General features: G+C 40.2%; 1 protein-coding gene across 3 annotated transcripts in view; it reads left to right on the top strand.

The window, feature by feature from the left end:
- The window catches only part of daam2 (dishevelled associated activator of morphogenesis 2), a 290,269-nt gene that overhangs the window by 95,707 nt on the left and 177,471 nt on the right, over nucleotides 1–17,091 (top strand). For 2 of the 3 annotated variants that reach the window (XM_034160092.1, XM_034160093.1), the window contains exon 1: nucleotides 13,288–13,455. In XM_034160092.1, coding sequence (XP_034015983.1) covers nucleotides 13,288–13,455 — 168 coding nt within the window. Of the gene's footprint in view, nucleotides 1–13,171; nucleotides 13,456–17,091 lie in introns of those variants that run through there. The other variant, XM_034160095.1, reaches the window with a different exon arrangement.

Genomic DNA, 17,091 nt, shown 5'->3' with positions numbered 1-17,091 from the left:
CAGGAGCATTGGGGGGTGGGGGAGCTGATGGTACGCTGACGTGAAAAACACCGGAGCGGAATTGGAGAAAATTGAGTAATGAATCACTATTTAAAAATGATGGGTGAGACAGGAATGTTTCAGGGGTGCCCCAAAAAAAGGTGTGTGGGGGGGGGGGGGGGTTGACGATATTGGGAAGAGGGTTAAGAAGTGCTGAGTAAGTGACAGATGTTTCTGTCAGAAGGGGGTTGATGGAGCGAAATGACACCCAGTTCACCCTGAAAGAATGAAATAATGGGAGACGACAGAGAGCCAGAAATGGAAGGGCGGGGGGGGGGGGGGGGGGGGGGGGGGGGATAAAGCGTAAAGCCAGAAGATGAAAGGGACTCTCAGGACACATATGTGTCCATTAGTGATCGATCTCTGCTCCCCTCCACAGCATGTCTTTTTCCTGGTTCTCTCCCTCAGCCCCAACCAGTCCCAGCAGAAGACTGCCCCTCCCTGAGCCTGGTTCTGCTGGAGGTTTCTTCCTGTTAAAAGGGAGTTTTTCCTTCCCACTGTAGCCAAGTGCTTGCTCACAGGGGGTCGTTTTGACCGTTGGGGTTTTACATAATTATTGTATGGCCTTGCCTTACAATATAAAGCGCCTTGGGGCAACTGTTTGTTGTGATTTGGCGCTATATAAAAAAAAATTGATTGATTGATTGATTGATATGGCGTTGGACCTAGTTAGTTAGGATGGTTTGTGTGGTTGTCACAAAAGAAAAAGAAAGACGCCTGAAAATAAAGACCATCTCTTTCTTAGGCACACGGGGTATCACATATACTGTGTTTTGTTATATTTAACATGTCTGTGTGTATATTTGGATCCGCTGGCCTACTTTTCCTGGCCGTCTTCCAGCCGGACGGGTGTTGAGTGAGGACCGACTGCATGTGGAGCTCTGTGGGAGAGTGAAGATAGAGACGGGCATTCATAGGACGTGAGGGTTAGGATGTGTTTTCTGATGGATGGCCTCTGGAACAGCTTCTATTCTGTTAGGCTCCAGCAGCTGCTCACAGCGACTAAAACTAACTCTGCACCATAAACACTGGCGGCTCAAACGATCCCGCCAACAGGGTAATAACGTACAACTATTACCACCACCATCCATAAGAGGAGGGCTTTTGAAACTGTGGGCTATCAATCTGTGTGACGTCATAAGAGAGCTGAGAGTCAAATCTGACTGCTAGCATCACCAGGACAAAGAGAAGAGGGGAAAATTCTTCATAGTAATAAAGAAATTATATTGTTCAAAACCCTTTGTTTTTTTTTATTTCAGCCATAATATGTAGTGGTTCAACTCTGACCTTTTGCCTTTTCAGATATGATGGCAAAAGTCTTGGCATGTGATGTCTCCTGGTTGTTTGCTTGAACAAAATCATCCAAATGGTGAAATACCATCTAAAATGGCTGTATTTCTGTATAAATCTGTTTCTCATAGATTTTGTAAAAGTTAACATGTAAAAAAAAAAAAAAATGCTGTGTTTGTAACCAGATAGCACCCCTGAAGTAGTTTAAAGGACGTCTTATGGAGATGTTAGCGTGCGCGCCCTGGGGATGCCCATCAAGTGTGTTATTTGGCGAATGTGATTGTAGGGTTACTGCATCGCTCCCCTCACTTTTGCAAGTGTATTTGCCTCTTTTCCCCCAGTGTAACGACTCATGTGGAAGATTTGGGCCTATGGAACATTTTGTTGGTGGTAGGGTCAGAGTATGAATATGAATATGTTGTACATACAAATAAGTGAACTTCCTTGTAGCATCATAACCGCAGTATAAATCTGATGTTAAACCAGTGTAAAGCCGGTGTAGGAAGCTTTGTGTATAGCGTGGGTGTTAACCAAGTTGAAATTGTATCAACAAACTGGTGAGATATATAACACCCGCCTCTCCCTATGTTTCAATAAAATATCTGAACTCGTGATAAATAACTCATTCGTTCTTCCATATGCGCAGCTTTCATATTTCAACCACTCAAATTGATGTCCTTGTCATGCAGATGCTGTTGATTTGGGGGGAAACAAAACATTGCATGAATGTGTAAAATAATTAATAAACTAAAAAATAGTTCCTCATGCAAAACAAAAGTTATTGTGGGTCACCTGGTACATTTACAGAACTCTGGAAAGACCAACACACACTGATGACGTTACAGTTAAGACGCAGAAGCGACAAGAAAAACTTTTTTTTTTTTTTTTTTTAAATGATGTGATGGTGTTACGGGATTAATTTAATTAAAGATTGGCATTTAATCAACTTCAGTTAAAAAACAAAAAAAGAATGTTAATTAGATTTGGCGTTTGAGGGAGTTTCATTAAAAAAGGGGGATGGGTGGATACAATATCAGCTGTTTTCTGTATTGATAAATCTTTGGTTCATAATGAAGCAGACTGAGCTCCTCTCTACTGATTCTATTCCCTGACGTTTCTTTCACTGCTGATTATTGGATTGCACATTCAGTTAGTGATATGTTGGTCGCAGCCATACGTCCATGAGGTTCATGTTGGAAACAGAACAAAATACTCAACGTCATGCTGTGACACTACTGCAGTGCTGAGAAATGAAATGGCATGTTGCGCTTTGCTGAGGGGGTGGATTGGTTACAAAACCTGATGTTTGATAAGAAGAATAATATCAGTGTTGGTTGTAGGTGCGGTCATTAAATGAACTACAATATTTTAGTACTTTTGCAGGAGTAACCCTCCTCATTGTGAAGCAGTTGTCATCTCAAAAGTATTTCATGCGTCTTGGTAAAATGTAGCATAATAGATTGATGGATTGATTGGCTTTTGTCAAATCTTAAAAATAGGGAACATAAGGGCCCACAGACAGGTGTGGCCCTGGGGGACCATGCACATGTTAATCCACCTCTTCCTGAGGGTTTTTTTTTTTCAGTGCAGCTGGAAGTAGAGCTCAGAATTATATGTCCCATATGGTCTGAGAGCACACTGGGTTATCCCAGGAGGAATGAGGGTGGGGAGAGGGCCGGCCTTAGTGGAAAACCAGTGGAAAATAGATGGATGTTGCATCCTCATCCACACGGGTGGTAAACATGTTACGAAGAGTCACATCTGGTGTGGTTTGAAATTGTTGGCGCTTTGCTTTGTCCTCAAGTTGTTGAGCTGGAAATAGTCATTGCAGCGTTGTTTGGGGTCATTTGCACTTCGCCTCTTTATTTTCAGACTTTTGATGCAGATGTCATTCACGCTGTCGTTCCTGTGGGTATTGAAATGTTTGCACGGTGGTTCGGGCTGCTCACTTACCATAAAAATCATCACTGTTATTGCAGCCAAAATTAAAATCATGATTCTCTGCTGCGGCGACTCCGTGTGAAAACAAGGGAACAGCCAAATGGTCTTACTTATTATTTAACATCATCTCTGACTTCTGAAATATCCTCCACTCATTAAACTTAAAAATACACAGATTTTTTTTTTTTTTTTGTAACTTCAGTTTTAAATATCAGTGAGCAGAAACCGAAATTAAAAACAAACAAACAAACAGAAAAGCCCCAAAGTAAAAATATAAACAAGCTGGAATGTGGGCAAGACCGATGTTGCTGACCGAATGGTCTCCCCTAAAACTCGATCCGCCCTGCCTTCACTGCACATGCATCATTAGCCGCGGTTCACTGATTATTGCCTCATTTCTGCATAAACTGCTCTCCAGTCATCATCTTTGTCAGTGACAGACATCTGAAGCTTTTGTACAACAATCATTTCCACATAAATTCAGCATTATTTCATCATTAAAAGTGGGGGAGTGATCAGAGCGCTGCAGCAGCACGTCTGAGTCTGACTCTCTACACCCAAAGCGATCAAAGGGAATAATGTCATTAACCATCAGATGACAAAGTAAAACCTCTTAAATCATTCTGAAGCAGAAATGAGGCTGTGCACATCAGACTATATAGTGATTTACATGCTGTAAATAAGCTTGAAAATCACCTGTGGAGGCCGTCTTGAATTTCTAAGTGAGCACCAGGAGGATTCATCAGGACTTTTGAAATGTTGTGTAGGATGGGTTGAGGAACCTTTGAGCTTTCGTTTGTATAGCATTATATAGCAGAGAATAGCAAAATTTCAGTGCTTTTGAGCTGTGCAAAATAAGGACCACCCTACCTTCCGCGTTATAAATCTCACAACTGTAAAACTTCAAAATCTAATTTTTTTTTTTTATACATTAATACTGGGAGGCCAAAGATCTGCCTGCCCCCAAAAATCATGCATTTCTGACATTTATAAATGCATTTTTTAATGTAGTAGGAAATGTACAGGTGGCCTGAAATGCTCACACCACCCACTAGATGGCAACAATAAGGTGGGCTGACAGCCAAAAATCAACTTACAGTTGTGTCCGTTGCCCTTATTGGCAATTTACTTGTCGTAATTGTTGGAAGCCAAAATTGTAATTGAAATCAAAATTGGATTAATTGCCCAGCCCTGGCAGTGACGGTGACATGGCAACACAATTATATCACCTTCTTCAGCAAAGCCTTTTACTCGCCTTTATTTTAAATTTGCCTCAAGTTGATTAAATTTCTGGTTGCTATGACGTTTCTCCTGCCCGCAGATACTCAAAGCAGCAGGAAAAAAAAAGCAAATGTGCAAAAGGCGAAAGGGTAAAATAGAAATGTGGTGTTTTCTCTTTTCATTATGTTCCCCCTCTTGAGCTCCTGTGAAGAGCCCAGCACATTCATAAAGAATTTACCATGCAACTATTTTTAGACTCTGCAGTGAGAAACTCCTCCGCTGAGCAACTGTGAGCGTGATGGCGGTTAGCCGTGCTCAGTTGAGATGTAAGAGAGTGTGGCTTTTTGTGGAAAGTGAAGTTGTAAGCTCTCGATGGGTGCACGCTCGCGGCGTTTATTGGTGCTTGTTTGGTTATGTACAGATGTCAGTAAAGGCAGAAAATATGGGCGCTGTATGCCTGCTTCACTGTTCTTTTCTTTAAACGTTGCTCCGACACTGATTTCCTGGTCAAATACTTGAGTGGTGTTTGCATATCACTGCTATTTGAATAACACACATGAGGTCCAGTCATTGATAAATGAAGTATAAGTTGTTGAATAAAAAGAGTTGAGGTGAGTGAGCCACAGTGGGCGTGTTCTCACATTGTGGTTTGTGTCCCCGATAGCACATCATGTAGTGTAAAGAGTGTGTTAGTCATACGGAGCAGACCACCCATATCCTTTACACTTCATTGAGGAAATCCTGCAGGGCGCCTCGGCCCATTCAGTGCTGCTCTTGTACTACGTGTCTTTCAGCACCGTCTACACGCACGCTGTGTGCGTGTGGCGCTCTGCAGGATGAACGAGGGCACGGTCGGGCCAGATCCCAGCACAAGTGCACCGGCACCATTGTACCTCGCCTACAAACACTTCTTTGTCAAAGTGGAAGAGTGCCAACGCAGAGGCAAGGATGCGATGGCGGCCCTTTCTGCTTCTGTGTCCTCGTCATTGAAATAAACAAAGTTTGACATGTTCATGTGATGTGGTGTGGAAGTCTTGTAAAGGACGACGTTAACATCACTTCTCTGCCTCGTTTGTGAGTTATGTTTTACTTGGATTCGCGTAAAATTTGTGCCAATTCAACATGCAGATCGAACTTGGATTTGCTGTGGCGACCCCGAGTACAAAACAAAGGAGCAGCCGAAGGGACTTACTCTCTAAATGTTGGTGATAAAATTTATATTTTCTCTTTGGCTAATGTTTTACTTTATTCTACTAGTACTTCTTCTTTTCTTTCTTCAACCTTTGTCATATTAACATCAAGCGGTAACCTGAGATGAAGCCCACCCAGAAGTGGAAAAAGGTGCAGTTCCTTAATTAGCCACTTGAGGCTGGCTCCAAAAGTGAGCAGGTTCCCATTAAAGTTCATGTTAAAATGTCCAGCTTTCGACCATAAATAGACATGTCTACAGCCTGTTAAAAAATGTTTTTGGTCTCTATAGATGGTTTTTCACTCCATGACAACTGTATGCAGAGTGAATTTTTTTTTCTAACTTTTTAGTTGAAGTTCTTTTAACCTTTAAAAGCCACCTATTTTTGGCTTGTGCACAAAAGTTGGACCTACCCAAGTGCCAAAGGTCATAAAAATAACATCTTACACCTCACAGGATTGCAATATGCCTCATTTTTAAAGTACAGTTCTTCTAGTTTCTTGTGTTATTCACCTTAACACTTTAATTATTACACAAATCAAACCATGGCAGCTTAAATTTGACAAAGTTTTATGTTTTTTTTTTCCCTCTCGAAAATAAAAAAAAAAACAACCTATGTATTCATGTCATTGGTTGAGTTTACATTATACTATGCATTTGAAATTCACAACACTTGTTATACCTGATGTTAACAACAAGTGTGACAAGTTTTATGTCTTTGGGACAAAGTATGTTGATACTGTAGGTGTTTTTATATGAAATGGCTCCATTCGGCACAAGTGTGCCAAATCTTGCCAAATGTGCCAACTTTGGTACATGCATTTTACCACTCATTTCATCATAAAAAGGGTTTTTATCATTCAGATACCTATAAAAAAATAATCTAGACAATTTTTTTTCAGACTGGTTTTCAGTCTGATCGCTGTGTGCTCACTGATGACCGTCTGTATCATCCACTTTACGCACGCTATTTACATGTCTACAGAGTGAAGAACCCCCAAGACCCACCTATCAATGGAAACCTCTGCTTATTGGCTATAGGCTGCTGTCGATCATTTTGACGTAGACCGTAATATGAGGTGATGTTACATGAGAAAACAAGTAGAGAGCATTCGCATTGCCGTTCAGCGACAGGAGTGTTTGTTTTACTCAAAGGGCTGGAGAAGTCTACTCTTTTCACGTAGACTTAAGAGGATTGTGGTGGCTTGGAGTTAATAATGTAACGAACATGCACATACAAAGAAGATGGTGGCCATGCATGGACAGCAGCCTTTTTTTCATTCCAGAAAGTACATGACTTTTTTTTTCGATTTTTTTTTTTATTTTTTATTTTTTTAATAGAAGAAAAACATGTTTTGAAGGATTATATCTGCACAGGGAGATACCCCTGCTTAGTGAAAGTCACATTTTATTTCTTCTTTTAAGCTAACATCACTAGCACTTTTAGCTGCTATCAGTAGCGTGATCCGTTAATTCCCGTTAATGCAGAAAATGTGGGGCTCATAATTTTTTATGCCCACACAAAAGCAAACCATTATGAGAACCACAGTGAGGTCCCCAAAAATCTGACTTTAATAAATGTGCTGAAGCGAAGTTAGCCTGTTAGCTTAGCTGGTTTGGACTTGAAGATACAGGCGTGTTCAGGCCTGGTTCATTAGACAGTAGAGACACCCAGATTAAGAGATCCACCTTTTTATTGAAGTATGATGATGAGGATAACTACATGATATTCTTCAAACATGCATTTGTAAAAGTCTTTGTACAAATCATGGATGCATTTAATAATGGATAATGGATGCTCTATAAAAAAGCCCTTCGTAAAGCTAGGACATCTTTCTACTCATCACTAATTGAAGAAAATAAGAACAACCCCAGGTTTCTTTTCAGCACTGTAGCCAGGCTGACAAAGAGTCAGAGCTCTATTGAGCTGAGTATTCCATTAACTTTAACTAGTAATGACTTCATGACTTTCTTTGCTAACAAAATTTTAACTATTAGAGAAAAAATTACTCATAACCATCCCAAAGACGTATCGTTATCTTTGGCTGCTTTCAGTGATGCCGGTATTTGGTTAGACTCTTTCTCTCCGATTGTTCTGTCTGAGTTATTCTCATTAGTTACTTCATCCAAACCATCAACATGTTTATTAGACCCCATTCCTACCAGGCTGCTCAAGGAAGCCCTACCATTATTTAATGCTTCGATCTTAAATATGATCAATCTATCTTTGTTAGTTGGCTATGTACCACAGGCTTTTAAGGTGGCAGTAATTAAACCATTACTTAAAAAGCCATCACTTGACCCAGCTATCTTAGCTAATTATAGGCCAATCTCCAACCTTCCTTTTCTCTCAAAAATTCTTGAAAGGGTAGTTGTAAAACAGCTAACTGATCATCTGCAGAGGAATGGTCTATTTGAAGAGTTTCAGTCAGGTTTTAGAATTCATCATAGTACAGAAACAGCATTAGTGAAGGTTACAAATGATCTTCTTATGGCCTCGGACAGTGGACTCATCTCTGTGCTTGTTCTGTTAGATCTCAGTGCTGCTTTTGATACTGTTGACCATAAAATTTTATTACAGAGATTAGAGCATGCCATAGGTATTAAAGGCACTGCGCTGCGGTGGTTTGAATCATATTTGTCTAATAGATTACAATTTGTTCATGTAAATGGGGAATCTTCTTCACAGACTAAAGTTAATTATGGAGTTCCACAAGGTTCTGTGCTAGGACCAATTTTATTCACTTTATACATGCTTCCCTTAGGCAGTATTATTAGACGGTATTGCTTAAATTTTCATTGTTACGCAGATGATACCCAGCTTTATCTATCCATGAAGCCAGAGGACACACACCAATTAGCTAAACTGCAGGATTGTCTTACAGACATAAAGACATGGATGACCTCTAATTTCCTGCTTTTAAACTCAGATAAAACTGAAGTTATTGTACTTGGCCCCACAAATCTTAGAAACATGGTGTCTAACCAGATCCTTACTCTGGATGGCATTACCCTGACCTCTAGTAATACTGTGAGAAATCTTGGAGTCATTTTTGATCAGGATATGTCATTCAAAGTGCATATTAAACAAATATGTAGGACTGCTTTTTTGCATTTACGCAATATCTCTAAAATCAGAAAGGTCTTGTCTCAGAGTGATGCTGAAAAACTAATTCATGCATTTATTTCCTCTAGGCTGGACTATTGTAATTCATTATTATCAGGTTGTCCTAAAAGTTCCCTAAAAAGCCTTCAGTTAATTCAAAATGCTGCAGCTAGAGTACTGACGGGGACTAGAAGGAGAGAGCATATCTCACCCATATTGGCCTCTCTTCATTGGCTTCCTGTTAATTCTAGAATAGAATTTAAAATTCTTCTTCTTACTTATAAGGTTTTGAATAATCAGGTCCCATCTTATCTTAGGGACCTCGTAGTACCATATTACCCCAATAGAGCGCTTCGCTCTCAGACTGCAGGCTTACTTGTAGTTCCTAGGGTTTGTAAGAGTAGAATGGGAGGCAGAGCCTTCAGCTTTCAGGCTCCTCTCCTGTGGAACCAGCTCCCAATTCAGATCAGGGAGACAGACACCCTCTCTACTTTTAAGATTAGGCTTAAAACTTTCCTTTTTGCTAAAGCTTATAGTTAGGGCTGGATCAGGTGACCCTGAACCATCCCTTAGTTATGCTGCTATAGACGTAGACTGCTGGGGGGTTCCCATGATGCACTGTTTCTTTTTCTTTTTGCTCTGTATGCACCACTCTGCATTTAATCATTAGTGATCGATCTCTGCTCCCCTCCACAGCATGTCTTTTTCCTGGTTCTCTCCCTCAGCCCCAACCAGTCCCAGCAGAAGACTGCCCCTCCCTGAGCCTGGTTCTGCTGGAGGTTTCTTCCTGTTAAAAGGGAGTTTTTCCTTCCCACTGTAGCCAAGTGCTTGCTCACAGGGGGTCGTTTTGACCGTTGGGGTTTTACATAATTATTGTATGGCCTTGCCTTACAATATAAAGCGCCTTGGGGCAACTGTTTGTTGTGATTTGGCGCTATATAAAAAAAAAATTGATTGATTGATTGATTTAAGGAAAATGGCTTTTATTTATTTCCTTAAACTTTGAGCTTCAGTATACTTGGAGACAACTTGGTTGTTTTATTCTTTTCCTTGGTCGCTGAGTCTGAAAGCCTTTATTTGGTTGCGAGGTCTCAAAGCTTTTCAGATTCTTTGCTGTAGTTATTTAGTTTCATGGTGGTGGAAAAACACTGCTGTCCTTTCAGGAAAAAAGGGGACGCAGATTTGAGTGATTTTGACAACAGTCAAATTGTAATGACCAGACATCTCAGCCAAATAATCCTCAAAGCTGTTGTGGGATGATCCAAACTATAGTGGTCAGTACCGACCAAAAATCACCCAAGGAAGGAAAATCTGGACTGGTGTCAGGTTCATGGGTGACCAAAGCTTATTGACTTTGGTCAGGAGTGAAAGCTGCCCGTGTGGCCCAGTCCAGTAAAAGAGTGACTGGAGCTCAAATTGCTGAAAAAGTTAACACCCCTATTGCACAGGGCACTGTTCTATTACGAGCCACCACAATGTCGAAAAAGTGCAATTACGGGATGACACGGCTTACTCTGGCATGCCTCCTTTCAGGCTGGCTTATAAAGCGCATACCTGGCAACCCGCTCAAAAATAAAAGTAAAGCTGCGCAGAACACCAACAAATGCTGCTTTTGCTTCAAATTGTTACGCTAATGGAGCACAATCAAACAGGTATCAAGCTGTACTCACTAGGACTACCCCGTTTAAAGGTGTTTGAACAGGATTGAAGCAGTCAAGACTACAAACATTTGGATTTTCACCCCGATTTCAAAATTGGTGGCTGTAACTACGGCGTAAACCAAGTTTTTTTTTTTTTTTTAATTGACAAAAGATGAATGACATTATTGTGACACTTCAAAACACGCCCTGATTAGCTTTTCAGGATGAAACGGGAAGGAACGGTGCTCTGTGGAATAGGAGCATCAGGAGGGCGCCTCCACACGTCGGGCTGGTTGGGTGGCTAAAGGGGGGCCTAGACATTATGCATTATGTTCTGGCTGATCAGTGTAAAGTGGTATATTATTAAAAACATGCACTTAGCTGAACAAATGTCATTAGATGTTGTTCCACTATTACAAAGTAGGTTGTTTGTTTTATGCTGCTTCTATTTTGACCTTATGGTGGATTTTGTGACTCCCTGGATGGCCGTCTCATGACTCTCATTCCTTCTGAAATGAATTTGTGTTAAAAAAGGATTTGACACAAACAAACAAATGTTTCAAATGAGGGTAAAGACCCTGGGATTCTTCTGTAAGAATGTTTTAATGTGGCCAAGGTTATACAAAAGAGAACTGGTCCTGTGAAGCTGGGCTTCTCCTTACAAACAAGTGCTGCTGCTTGGAACATAAATTATTTCAGCTTCAGTGTGCCAGAGATTTTTTTTTTTCTTTCTTTAAACACTCAAGAGTAATCTTCCAGAGACGTGGTGTCAAATAATCATATGTAGAAAAATTCAGAACTGGATTTAAGTTGTACTGAGATCATACGCTATGTATACCCACCCATACGAGTATTTTCATGTTTTTATCAGAACAAAATGATACATTAAGTCAATTAATTTGCTTAAAGACCTGTAGGAGACTCGAACATAGATTTCAAATGAGCTGATGTCTCGCTGACCTGCAGTCTGTGATAATCAACAGCTCGAATACATTTTGAAATAAAAACAGGAATGGCAAGGAACCAAACCAACAACCCTCAACTTAAAGCTGTATGGCCTTTCAGATTTCACAAAACTGACAAAATTTAGTTTCTTACTAAATCCAAGCATTACACTGTAGATTTTATTTTTGTAATGTTACAAAATTACACTTCATTAAAAAAAAATGACTGTTTGACCTAATCAACATCTTTGATGCGCGTTCCCGAAGTGTGCACACTAACATGCATAAGATGTCTTTTAAATCACTTTAGAATTATCTGCTTTCTGAAACATTGTTTTTAGATGTAGAAGTGTTTCTTTCTCACTAACCTTTACAAAATATTTGAGAAACGTATCACATTTATACAGAAATAAACTGTTTTGGAGCGTTTTCCGCCAACTTGGTTTATTTTGTTTGAGTGAGAAGCCAGCTGATGTCATGCTGTCTTTCTTTAGTCCGATTCCAGTTGGTGTGTTTTTACCAGCATCCTTGTGAAGCTCGAGCAATCCTCCAGGTGATCTATGATGTCAGTACCAAATGTAGGTCATGGCATCTCATCGCTTGAATTTCTCCCCTTCAGGGGTAGAAATTCTACATTGTTTCTAGATTGTGCACGGTTTGATCATATTGGCAATATCATATTTTGAATCCCTTATTTAAATGGTAAGGAATAAAATTAAAGTGGTGCCAAAGAAAATTCTTTTATGACTTAAATCTAAACCCACAGACTTTGCAGCTTTAACAGAAAGCAGCCTGATCTACCTGAGCTATAGTTGTCCATGACTTTTGTTGTTGTTGCTGTTGTTGTTGTTGTTGTTTAAATGCAGAGGTGTTTCTGTGAACAGTTGTACCTTGAAGCAGTTGGCGGGTTTCCACTACCCTTCTAACTGTGCAAATTAAAAATATGCTTAACAGTAATGTGAATTGTGATAAAAAAAAATCAAACAAAAAAAAAACAACGGTCCGATATTACAAAACTTTTTACATTCACATGAGGTGCTTTTTCATGTGATTTGATAATGTTACATGTCACAAAACTGCAATGGAAACACTTTGTCCTCTGTTATGGGTCACATGACCTAAAATACACGGCATGGTTCATGTGGACAGAGGAGGTGACTGAGAGCTTTTTGAACCTTACGAGAGATGAACAGTCAGCTCTGTTTGATTTGAAACAACAAAATGCCAATATTTAGACAAACTTGTGCATCCATCACCCTAAAACTCAGCAGTGCAAAAACACCATTCAGTGGAAATGGTGTAATTTTGCAGTTGAGATGTCAACACTCTGAAAACATTGCTAAAACTTTGTGCAGATCTGTAACAGAAAAAGCCTGGTGACTGGTGAACTAAAAGATCAGTCACTTGACTGAATTGAGCTCCAGTGATGCTGGCTGACATGGAAATTTCTGTCTCTCCATCACCGTGCTTGTGCTTTTTAATCACTTTTTTTAATCAAGTTGCCATTGTTGTGTGAGATTTGACATAATACTCTTTTATCACAAGTTGGACCATCCACACTCATGTATCGATGCTAAATAGTTAAAATACCAGCATGGGGGTAAATCTTTATTATCGACGCAATATCACTGTATTAAACCTAAATGAGGTTTTTATAGGGTTTGAAAATGAAATGCATCATTTTAAACATGTCCAACTTCAGACTTCTTGCTTCTTTACGTTGCATATTGGACCCAAATGCGTCCGTTTGGTCTTACAGTTCACTTTTCTCTCTACATTTGCTCTTTTTTGTCTTTTCTAGATCATGCCTCCTAGATAGCACCTTCATCTTTCGCTCCACTCTCTCCCACCCCTTGGCCTCTTCCTCCGCCTTCTTGGTCCAGTACTACCTCTGCCACCAGTGACATCACTGCCATCATGCCACAGAGGAAGAGGACGCGGCCGGGACTGGGCTTCCTCTGCTGCTTCGGCAGCAGCGAGCCTCCAGAGATCAACCTGAAGGACAGCGTGCCTCTGCAGCTGCTCGAGTTTAGCGCCCCCATTCCCCCTGCCGAGGAGTTGCACGCACGCTTCACTGAACTGGTGGTGAGTAAAGAATCCAAACTCAATATCATGGTATACAGTTGTGCTCAAAAGTTTACATACCCTGGCAGAAGTTTATTTATTTTTGGCCATTTTTCAGAGAATATGAATGACACAAAGCCTTTTTTCACTCATGGTTACTGGTTGTGTGAAGCCATTTATTGTCAAACAACTGTTTACTCTTTTTAAATCATAATGACAACAGAAACTACCCAACAGAAACAACTACCCTGATCCAGAGTTTACATACCCCTCTTCTTAATACCGTGTGTTGCCCCTTTAACATCAACGACAGCTTGGAGTCTTTTGTGGTCGTTGTGGACGAGGCTCTCTGATGGTGAAGCTGCCACTGAATATGTTTCGGACTTTATTTACATCAATTGCAAAGAAATACAAACACTATGGCCCTCTGTGGTAAATCTGCATTGAGTAGACATTTCTCAAAAACTGAGTGAGTGTGCAAGAAGTAGAGGAGTGAGGAAAGCCACCAAGACACCCAGACAACCCAAGAGAAGTTATAGGCTTACATGGCTGTGATTGGAGAAATTGTGCACAATGCAAGCTTTGCATTTTGCATTACTACTCTTAGCTTCATAGTGGAGTAGAGCAGAGAAGGATTTTCTTTCACCAAAACAGATCAAATCCAGGTTTGCATCTCAGATGTACCTTCTGGCAATTTCTAGCTAAACTTTCAGGTCTTCTTTTTAAGAAAATCCTCCTCTATACCACTTCATCATGAAGATGGGTAAATGGTGATCCTGATAATCCCAACAGATGAAGTGTCTTGATCAAGGACACAAAGAGGCAGCATGACTGGGAATCATATCCACATCATAGTCCATCCCCTGTCCCTCAGAGGTGTCTGCTGTATTTGTTGTCATGTTTGAGATATATTGTTGCATCATCTTGCAACTCGTACACTGAGGCTTTGATGAGTGATCACGGTGCAGACCCTAATCCATTTGGAAAGGTGGGAATCTGCTTGCTTCCAAATGCACTGTCATTGCAGATCAGCTGTGGTGAGGATGTAACCTGAATGAGCAGAGCAAAATATTAAATATTCCATAGAAAAAACACCCACTACAGAATGATTTGTATGTTGACATGGACAAAAGATGTGCCTCAGTGATTTATTTATTTATTTAATGGACAACCACAATTCTGCACATCCTGTAAAAAACACTTTTGTGTATCTGCTTGTCTTTTGTTTTCCAACGGGGCCACACCTCATACAGAACCAGCATCGAGGAAGGCCAGATGAAGAAGCCAAATTGCATCTTATTTAGTGTGCTGCAATTCTTCTGCGTTTCTTGATGTTTCATCTGCACTTAACAAACTCAAAATTGTACCAAATATTTGTGTAATTTTTAGTCAAAGTGTCGTGATTACTCATTTTTCCAACAGCGTTTACGCACCTTTGAGGAAACTTCCCAGTATGCTGTTGAATGGAATATACCTGTTAACATTAAGAATTGAGCCGCGGATTAATTGCAAAGTTTACATAAGTTTGATGTCGTGTTGCGATGACTTATTTTTAAGTGATAACTGTTCATTTTAAGGTCGTCACAGTAAAAGCAGTCGCCGCGCTCCATTGTGAGAACCCATACTGCACGTGCACGTCCATCATCAACGCAGCCTGTTAAAAACTGTCTGCTAGAGGCTCAGCTTTGTGCACGCTTGTAAATGTTGTCAGTGATGGAACTGTGAAAAATTTAAGAAATGCTGTGTGATCAGGCAGCCTGAAAAACAACAGAATTCTGCTTGCACCTTCACAGCGTTATAATGGGGTTAAAACTGCATGATGCTCTGTTACAAAGAACAGACTTGGCACACATCGAGACCCAAAATCCGAAAGACTCTTTGCATAAAATAAAATAACAAAGCCTACCAGCTCCACTGAGGACAACAAAATAAAAAAGGAAAAATCTGAACAGGGCACTCACCCACTTGTAGAATGATTTCCAAGATTATATGTAAAGTCCACACCATCATAGAAGTCGTCATGCACGGATCACCTTCAGTTGCCAGCTGGAGAACAATATCCAGGTCCACACAATCAAACAAGTCCGCACTGGCACAGTCATGCATGGATGGTGCACAGTCGCTAGCCTGAGAATAATTTCCAGGTCCATGCCATGAAAGAGGTCCCGACTGGTACCGACACACACAGGTCTCATGCGATCGCCAGTTGGAGAATAATGTTCAGGTCCACTCCATTGAAGAACCTCAAAAGAGCAATTGTGAAGACGTTCCATGTGCGCATTCACAGCGGAAGTTATAACGAGGTTAAAATAGCATCCTGCGACACAGACAGCAGAATCAGCACGTTAGGATCCAAAATCTGACAGACTCTCTAAAAATTAAGAGTTTCAGGGTGTAGTGTGTCGTCTCTTCTCTGTACAGAGCACTGAACCGGGTGGAGAGCAGCGCTCATCCACAATCGCGAACTAATAGCAAATCCTGAAGCTCCTCAAAATAATGTATTCTGGGTTTTTTCTAAGCATCTGCTCGCCGGTCCACTGATCAGACTGAAGGATTAGTCATCAGTGTCGTATGGATGGTGATTAGTTTCATGATATGATGTTGCAGCATTTGTTTCACTCTGTTCTTTTCGTCATTGTGCTGTGTCTGCCTAAAAGTGACGTTGCCCGTGGAGAGAAACGATTTCCGGAAATACAACTGCTTACTCACAGAGCAAGAGGTTTAATTAGCAATAAAACACACCAGCGACCACTAATCGTGATTGCATGTGCACAGATCAACTCACAATGGTGTTGTGTTGTTGAATGGCAAGTTAAAAAACATGTGACATGTCCTTTAATAAGTAAAATTTCAATACGCTATAAAGATTTGTTTTTAAGATTGTTGTGAAATTCATCTTGTTTTGAGTCATAAGTGAGGTACAACAAGCTTTTGGTAAAATATGCAACAAAGTGAATTTTCCAAAAAACATAAATAAATTTTCATTTGTTCCATTGGCTTTTTTTTTTTCCTTTTTTGGGGAGGGGGGGACATTGCAAGTTAAAGTGTCTTGTTTTCATGTTTAAAAAAGAAAAAAATTACCAATGGAACAAATCAAAATTCATTTCAAGTTTTTTGATAATAAAGTCTTGAAATTGGCCTATGAAATTAATTTTGAGTTAGTTTTTTTTTATTATTAGGACATATTTTTTATAAGCACAGCATCTTAAAGGTACAGGGCCACTGAGCTTTTTAAAATTTAAGGCATAAAAAGAATTTTCACTGGCAATGCTATAATTTTATTTATTAGCCTTTAAGTAGGGGATTCATTGACATACCAATATGATCAAAATTTGCGTTGTTTAGAAAAAATTAATAAAAAGTTCCCCAGAAGGGTAAATTTTCAAAAGAACAGACGACCTTGAACTACTGAAGGCAGCAACTGTTGAGACAGATGATGACGTCATAGATCACGTGTGGGCTTCCTCAGACCTTTGCAAAGCATTATGGGTAGCGCACGGTGGCAGCCAGTCAGAGTAGAGAGGTACAATGACGAATGCTGGCTCATCTCACTTTGGCTCCTCCTCCAACATTGCAGAAAACGCTCCAAAACCGCAGCGTTTATGTGTGAAACGAAGATGTTTCTTATATATTATGTAATGTTATAGCGAGAAATAA

Source organism: Thalassophryne amazonica, chromosome 19, assembly GCF_902500255.1.
Source record: "Thalassophryne amazonica chromosome 19, fThaAma1.1, whole genome shotgun sequence".
NCBI classification, from domain to species: Eukaryota; Metazoa; Chordata; class Actinopteri; order Batrachoidiformes; family Batrachoididae; genus Thalassophryne; species Thalassophryne amazonica.
Note: the sequence above shows the minus strand (reverse complement) of the source record. Positions and strands in the feature narration are given on the sequence as shown.